Below are 7,816 nucleotides of genomic sequence, written 5' to 3'. Positions count from 1 at the left end.
ATTTTGAGCTGATTATATATAATATTCAATATGTTTGTATATGTTGTTGTTGTTAAGTACCGTGGAGTGGGTTCTGACTCACAGTGACCCTGCACAGCGTTTCTGAGGCTGTAAATCTTTACAGGAGCAGAAAGTCTCATTTCTCCCACGGAACGGCTGGTAGTTTCGAACTTCCGACCTTGAGGTTCGCAGTCGGATTCGTAACCACTAGATTTACAGCCTCGGGAGCCCTGTGCAGGGTCGCTATGAGTCGGAACTGACTCCACAGCACATAACCAACCAACCACCACATTTGTATACAATGTATCTATAGATGCTTCATGTGCATTCTCACAAGCCAGCTTGGTTCCCCCCACCCTCTTCACGCTCAGATGAAGCACGTGTTATGCTCTACCGAATGTGGCTGGCCAGCTAACTCCCGGCATTGCTGGTGGTGGCCCCCTCCCACTAGCTGCCATGTCCCTGCAGGTCACGGAGGGAGAGCCCGGTGTGATGTGGCTCTCGGGGCTGCACATCCCAGAGTCTTACCTCACAGCACTGGTGCAAGCTACCTGCCGGAAGAATGGCTGGCCACTGGACCGCTCCACCTTGTTCACGCAGGTGACCAAGTTCCGCGACGCAGATGAAGTGAATGAACGGGCAGGACAAGGTACCGTCAGCCCAGCACTTCATCACGGGGCGCACACAGGCCCACGCCCAGATTTCCTGATCGTGTGCAGCAGTCCCCGAGTGTCTTTTGGGGCAAACCAAGAGTAGTAGTGGTTTGGGGTTGTCAGGGAAGCCCGGAACCCATGTTCATTCCACCTGTGGGCAAGGGTAGGCAAGGGGCTCCTAGACCACCAGGCAGCCTCCCTAAGCCCTGGAGGGTCAGGGACACGGAGCCAGAAAGGTGTATGGACTGACCTTGTTGTACTGTACTGATGCTGTAACGTCAAGTACCCTAGATAGTGGCTACTGAACATGCAATGTTCAGCTGGAAATGGTGTTTCCTGGGTCCGGGCCCTTGGACTGCATGCGATGAGAGCCCTCTTGAGCTGGCTTCAATGGTTTATGAGCTCTGGAGAGCTCAGGTCCCGGCCGCCACTGTCCAGGCCAGTGTCTGGGCTGCCCTTTCTCTCTGCTTGTCTTCACGTCTTCTCCAGTCCCCAGAGACCCCCACTTGTTAAGGCTTGTACCCCCTGCTCCCTGTCCTGTCTCCCCATCCCAGCCTGAATGCCCAGGGTGTGGGAGGCTTGGAAGTCCCTGGTAAAGGCGCATTTCACCCCCTCCCCCCAGGTGGTGGCTGTAGGGTAGGTATGCTGAGGGAAGACCTGGACAGCCCCTGGTAAAGGCATAATTTCCCCGCCGGGTGGTGGCTGCAGGGGGGCTATGTTGGGGGAGGCTTGGACAGGCCACTGTTGAGGGCTTATCTTTCGTCCCCTGGGCAGTGGCCACAGGGCGGGCCATGCAAAGTGGAGAGGTCCCCAGACATGGGAAGGAGAGCAGGAACTCTGTACTGGCCATGGCCGTCCGCTGGCAACCTGGTCCCTTCTTGGTGTCTCTAGGCTGCTTCGTCTCAGGCCTGTATCTAGAAGGGGCTGGCTGGGACATCGAGAGGGGCTGCCTTGTTAAAAGCAAACCCAAGGTGCTGGTGGTTGACCTGCCCATTCTGAAGATTATCCCCATTGAAGCCCACCGCCTCAAACTGCAGGTGAGAGGGGAGGTGGCTGCTGCCTGGGTTCCCCTCTACTGTCTGCTGGCTGGAGAAACTGGGGCTGCTGCCGTCACCCATCCGCCTCCTACCTCTGACGGGCCAGGGACGCCTTTGGGACCCACTTGTGTGAGAGCAGGCCGTCCTAGGAATGGCTCAGTTTCAGCTCCAGAATCTCAGGGGATCCCCTCCCTGTCTGGGAAATTCTCTGAGAACTGCTTGAATCAGACAGTACGGACCCTGTGTGAGGCCCTGGCCCCATGAGAGCCAGCCAAGGGGCCCGGGGTGCCCAGAGCATGTCCACACGGCTGCTTTTCCTTCGCAGAACACCTTTCGGACGCCTGTGTACACCACCTCCATGAGGAGAAATGCCATGGGGGTTGGGCTGGTGTTTGAAGCCGACCTCTTCACCACGCGGCACATCTCTCACTGGGTGCTGCAGGGCGTGTGTCTGACCCTGAACTCTGACTAGGGTTCGTGAGCAAGGATGGAAGGCCCCCAGGTGTGTGCACGGGGTGGGGGGCCTGGACCGACACACAGCTGTCTGGAACCTGAAACCAGCAGTTTGCGTCTCTCCCCAGACACACGAACATGATGACTTCTTTATTGTTTAAACTTTTGTTTCATTCTAGGAGACTGAATTCATAAAGTCCATAGAGCATTTTAAGATGTGTTGCGTTTTCTTTTCTTTCTGGGAGGCAGCGCTTGGCACAGCACAGGTGCCCGGCCCAGCTGAGAATCTAGTGCAGACAGTGTTGGGGCGGACAGACAGGCAGAGAGAGCCCAGCCTCCCCAACCTGGCAGTCGGCTGGGCCTGGAACAGGAGTGGTCTGACAGCTGCTTTCCCCTTCTAGAACTCTCTGTGCCCAGCTCCTTCCTGGGCCTGAGTGGGGCAGGATAGCTCTGTGTGTGTGTGTCGGGGGGAGCCAAAGTCTGGCCAGGTGGGTTACAGGCAGGGCCACAGGTGGGCTGAGCACCAGGACCACCCCTGGAGAGCAGAACCGACCTCGGGATGCCATTCACAGAGGACTGCACCCAGAGACTGAGCCTCCGGATGCAGTAAGTGACCGCGTGGGGCCTGCGTTCCCTCTCGTCCCCCACGGGTAATAAAAGACACAAAACAGATAGAAGGCAGGTTTAGAAAATAAAGTTTGTTGGGATCTTGAACATTGTGGATCAAACTAACAAAAACTATGACCACACATTCCGGTCTGGTGGGAGAGTAACTTTGTCTTATTAAAGCTCCTGAGACATGACACGTACAGTCGCCTCATCTGTGCCGCCCGGGAAGGCGCCCCGGGACTGAGAGGTTGGGGAGCAGGGCCACCGGACAGGCTGTCCTGGAAGCCGAGGGGCAGGGACCCGAGGTGTGCACTGACCTGGCCGCGGAGGAGAAGGCCCGGGGAAACCGTGGGGGGCACAGGCTGCGCTCCGCCCACGAGTGCGCTTGGGCTACACGGATGATGCTAGAAGCAAGCGGGTCGGCGGCACAGGGTGTGTGGCCACAGCGGTGCATACAGACACTCTGCAGTGAGGACACGTATATGGTGTCAGTTGGGCCAGAGCAGGAGGGGACTGTGGCATGCAGGGGACTGGAGGGGACGTGGTGTGGCTAAGGGCTCCCCGCGACATCATAGCCCCTCACACAGTTCTGTCCGTTCCTGAGTGCTTACGCACCACCTTGTCGCCGCTGTTCACCTGGTCCACCGCCAGTGTCTCCACCTCGGGCTGTGGGGGTGGGGCCACGTGCTGGATGCGGTGGGCAACCCCCACGTGCGCCTTCTTGTCTCGCACCACGCTGGGCTGCTCACTGGCGCCGCTGCCGCCTCGGTCAGAAGCAATTGGGGGAATGACAAGGGGTCGCTCCTTAACCAGGTGGACCTCGGCCGACTCCCGGGCCAGCAGGAACGGGGTGGGGTCGGGCATCGCATCCACAGGCTCACGCAACAGCAGTCTGCGGCTCTCGGCTCCGAATCTGTAGACCTCCTCAAACTCGGGGTGCAGGGGGGCCGAGAGGCTCTTCTTCATGCGCCGGCGCGGCGTCTCGGGCAGCTTGTCCTTAGGCGGGGCCGGCTTGTAGCTGGCCAGCACGGACCTCTGGGCAGATGGGCTGCCCGATGGGCTGGCCTCTGCCGCCCCACTGACGCTCAGCAGCTTCTTCTTGGTGGCGTGCAGCTGCGCCGTCAGGTAGGCGATGGTGCCAGCCCGCTGCTCCAGCTCGTTGGACAGCATGTTCAGCTTGTGGCTCTTGACCTTGAGCTCCTCCAGGTATTTCTTCTCGCGCTCCTTGACCGTGTTCTCCAGCACCGAGATCATGGCCTTCTTCTGTTCTAGCTCCTGCAGCAACTCGCTCTTCTCCTGGTCCTGGGAGCTCAGCTGAGCCTCCAGCTGCTCACACCTTTTCTTCAGCTCACTGCTCCTAGAAGTTCCATCGCCTGGAACAAGAAGCCAGAGGGCTGGATTAGGAGCCCATGGGGCAGAAGCTGTGTGAAGGCCGGGCCAGTCAGACCGGTCTCCCTCCCCTGGAGGAGGAGGGAAAGGCCAGGTGAGACAGGGCTGTAGGGTGGGCGAGGGGCCCTGCTCCTACACTTGTGTCAGCAGCTCCGTTCCCACCCTGGAATGGGGACATGAAGTGAAGTGCTCTCTGAGCCCCTGCCAGCTCTTGGCTCTCCAGTTTATTACAGAAAGCAGACCAAAACCAAACTCTTTGTCACTGAGTTGATTCCGATTCAGCGGCCCCCTAGGCCCAAGCAGAACTTGTCTTTCTTCCGTGGACAGCTAGGAAAATACTTGGCATTTGGTCACAGATGGACCCCCAGGGACAGCCAGTAGCTATTGGTAGACGCAGTGTGTATCTTACTGACTCCAGCATGCTCTGTACTGGTTAAGCCCCTCCCTACTCGGAGAGCAGGCCAGTGTCAACAGTCCCAGATGCTGCTGGGAAGGCCCAGTTTCCTGTGCGCTGTGCCCCAGCAGCCACTGGACTGACACCCTTTGGGGTTCCCTGAGGCCATGGGCACTCTGATTGGGGGGGGTGCTTTGGTGGGTTTCTAGTCACCTGGCCACTCAAGTGCCCAAGAGAGAGCAGTCGTGGCCCAGTCCGGGTGGGGTGTGTGCTGAGTCCCAGGGACTACTGGAGGGCTAGGCTGCCCAGACCTGCTCTCTGGCCTCGGTCTTTCTGGTGTGACTCACACACCTAGTCTGACCTTTTGATGATAGAAGCAACACACATTCCTTCTAGAACAATCAGAAATCCCAGCAAAGCAATCACAGATACTCCAAATGTGTCCATCAAAAGAACATAAAAATCACTCCTCCTGGTACACTGGTAATTGCTTGCTCATGGCCTAGGGCCCAGCCTCCCTTCCCATCTTCTTTCCCGAGAGCAGCCTGGCCTGAGTGAGAGACAAGAAAACAATCGGAGCCATGTGGACTCAGGAAGGATACACCACTTTGCTGAGGGAGGGCGCTCTTACCTGTCAGATCTGAACTTTTGACAGTCAGCTCATATGTTAAATCTACAAAGCAAACGACAGACATCAATTTGGGATGGGTACAATTTGTATCAAAGTGCTCATCAGCTCTGACAAGCCGTAAGTTAGTCTCCTGGTTAGCCAGCTCATCTAACCAGGAAAGAGGAGTATCTGGTAGCCCTGTAGGCAGGTGGGGGAAAGTGGAGATCATCCATGCTGGGATACCTACCGGGGGACCCTGCTTTCCCCAGAGACTCTATTCCCAGCCCCCTTAAACACATCCTAGCAACCAAGAACTAGAGGGGCTTATGCTGGGGACCACACGCGACATCTCAAACTGCTTCCAAACTGCACGGTCAGTTCTAACCGCCACGTGTGGGGCATCACCTCATCTCAGCTCTGCCCTAAGGGACCTCCCCCACTCACTGCCTGTCCCCACCCCCAAGAAGCCCAGCCTGGTCTGGAGCCCTGAGAGCTAAGACTGTCCCTTCTGTCCTGCCCTGTGCCCTGGGGTCCTTGTGCCCCAGGGGGTTACTGGGGTCCAGGGTGTCTGCACTCAGGGGGTCCCTGTATCCCTGGAGTCCCTTCACTGAGGCTCTGAGGTGGTCTCTGTGCTCTTTACACCTGGAGTCTCTGAACCCCAAGGGTCTGAGGCCAGGCTTGTTTTCCGGCTCGCCAGCGTCCCCGGCCCCGGTACCTGTGCAGTGCTGCTGCAGCCGGCGGACCTCAGCATGCAGCCCTTGCAGTGTGCTGGCGTGCTCCCTCTGCAGGAATAGCAGGTTCTTCTGCGCACTGTGCAGCTGGTTCTCTAGGTTGGTGGCCGCCATGCTGACATCCAGGTGACCTGCAGGACACAGAGCTGGTCACGCCTCATACCATGAAACTGTGTGGGCAGACTTTGGGGAGCCACTGGTCTCTGGGGGCTGGGGAGACAAGAGGAGCCCAAGGCTGAAGGCTGCCCTTGAAGGTATTCCATGGAATCCCAAAGCAAGGAGACCAGCGTCCACTGAGTGCTACAATGTGATGGACCTCTCTGGTTACCACTGCTCCCTCTACGAGGGCCAGCCGTGAGACCCCAGCACCTCAAGCAGCCTGCACCACAGCCGAGTTACCAACAATGCACGGCAGGAATCCAAACCCTGACCCACCTTCCACTCACAGGTAAGCCCGGTGCCTGGGAATGGGGCACCTGCTCACTAGGCACCGCTGGTGGCCAAGTGTGGAAACAGGAGGAGGGGTCCCTGATCTGCCTGGAGAACCTCCTGATTAGTGGAGACACCCCAGCCTCCACCAGAAGACGCTCACTTAGGGGCTGCGAGCCTCCACTTTGACTGTAAATTGGGAAATGTGCTGAGGTTGATCAGGCCTTCCTGGAAAAAGCCACCCAAGTAATTCAAGATGCCAAAGGACAAAGTGCGGACGCTTGGCTTCTAAATGGTTCTGGTCAATACTGAGCCTCAGTACTGTAGTGTGCTGGGGACAGCGCCTCTCAAAGGTCCCCAGCGAGCAGGGCGCCACTGGACAGTCTGAGGTCATGGCTGCCAAGTTCAGCCCTTCGGACAAGGTTGGTGTTCAGTGCCATCGAGTTGGTCCTGACTCACATTGCCTGGTGCTGCGCAGTCTTCACCTCATCCCTGGCCGAGCCCTCTGTAAGGCCAGCACCAGAACACACAGGCTCTGACCGGAGAAGCCGTTCAGAACGGGAACAGCAGACACACTCCTGTGAGATCCGCTCAGGTGGATAGACCATGGTAGATGTGGAGCGGGAGACCCGGGGCAGGACGGACAAAGGGAGATGATGAGCAAGAGCAGGACTCGAAGTCTGAGAACCGAGCGTCCCGTCCCTCCAACTCAGCAGTTTCACTTCAAGGACTCGTCCTGTGAGAAACAGCCAACTCCATCCCCATTGCATCACAGAAGTTTGTGTTGTCAATATGGAGGTGAGATGGACTCATATGAAGCCTGGGTGCTACAGTTACTCACTTGGCTGCTAACTGCAAAGTTGGGAGTTCTAACCTACCCAGTGGCTCCAAGGAGTAAGACGAGGAAAACCAACAAGGTTGTTCTTTTCTGCAACATGGGGTTGCTGTAAGGCAGAACTGAGTTGACAGTGGCCAACAACAGTGTACACACACCAAGGTGTCTGTGTAAGACGACATGAATGAATGTTCAGTAAGCTAAATAAAGCTTGACTGAGGACTTCTCCAAAGGTAGTAGTGGTGGTGGTGAATGTCATAGCCACTCTGGATAGGGTTTCTGAAAAGCGGCTGCCGGCCTTATGGTGAGCAGTTCAGTGCTTACCATACAGCCACACCAGAACAGCAGTTGCTTACACTCAGTAGCCTTCCCAGACCCGCAGGATGATACCCGTCCCCTGCCAGCCTGCCTCATGGCCTCAGAAGGCCTCCCACTGACCACATACGTGAGTCTGGACCCCTCCACTGGCTCCGTCTCTCATGAAGCCTTAGCAGCAGACAGTTTTTTTTTTTTAAATGTTTTATTGTGAATGTCATAGTTTACATGGGAGAACATTAGCTTTACATTCATCCTATCATGTATCGTTACATTGCCATGGTTACAATCCACTCCATGCATCATCAACCAACCAAAGGGTATACTCCGCAAGTCTGCCCCTCGGTCATCAGCACACAGC

The 7,816-nt window shown here is 56.9% G+C and overlaps 2 protein-coding genes across 2 annotated transcripts in view; one reads left to right on the top strand and one right to left on the bottom strand.

Annotated features, from left to right (window-relative positions):
* The window catches only part of DNAH10 (dynein, axonemal, heavy chain 10), a 210,003-nt gene extending 207,841 nt beyond the window's left edge, over positions 1-2,162 (top strand). Inside the window, exons 75-77 of the mRNA XM_006865476.1 lie at positions 469-649; positions 1,545-1,690; positions 2,016-2,162. Of these exons, the coding sequence (XP_006865538.1) occupies positions 469-649; positions 1,545-1,690; positions 2,016-2,162 (474 nt within the window). The remainder of the gene's footprint in view (positions 1-468; positions 650-1,544; positions 1,691-2,015) is intronic.
* Positions 2,163-3,331: 1,169 nt separating this feature from the next.
* On the bottom strand, positions 3,332-5,996 carry CCDC92 (coiled-coil domain containing 92). The gene is made up of 3 exons (XM_006865365.1): positions 5,861-5,996; positions 5,167-5,208; positions 3,332-4,125 (listed from the first exon to the last, which is right to left on the bottom strand). The coding sequence occupies exons 1-3, from the start codon at positions 5,988-5,990 to the stop codon at positions 3,332-3,334; spliced, it is 966 nt and encodes a 321-aa protein (XP_006865427.1). The 5' UTR covers positions 5,991-5,996.
* Between the last annotated feature and the right edge of the window lie 1,820 nt (positions 5,997-7,816).

The sequence above is a fragment of the Chrysochloris asiatica genome, unplaced genomic scaffold (genome assembly GCF_000296735.1).
Source record: "Chrysochloris asiatica unplaced genomic scaffold, ChrAsi1.0 scaffold00078, whole genome shotgun sequence".
Classification (NCBI taxonomy): Eukaryota; Metazoa; Chordata; class Mammalia; order Afrosoricida; family Chrysochloridae; genus Chrysochloris; species Chrysochloris asiatica.
The sequence above is the reverse complement of the archived record's forward strand: the minus strand, read 5'-3'. Positions and strand labels throughout refer to the sequence as shown.

Coding starts and splice junctions, on each gene's coding strand:
- CCDC92 (XM_006865365.1), bottom strand. CDS start 5,990: ATGGCGGCCACCAACCTAGAGAACCAGCTGCACAGTGCGCAGAAGAAC. Junction 5,209..5,860: donor GCTGCAGCAGCACTGCACAG/GTACCGGGGCCG, acceptor TTTGCTTTGTAG/ATTTAACATATGAGCTGACT. Junction 4,126..5,166: donor CAAAAGTTCAGATCTGACAG/GTAAGAGCGCCC, acceptor TTCTTGTTCCAG/GCGATGGAACTTCTAGGAGC.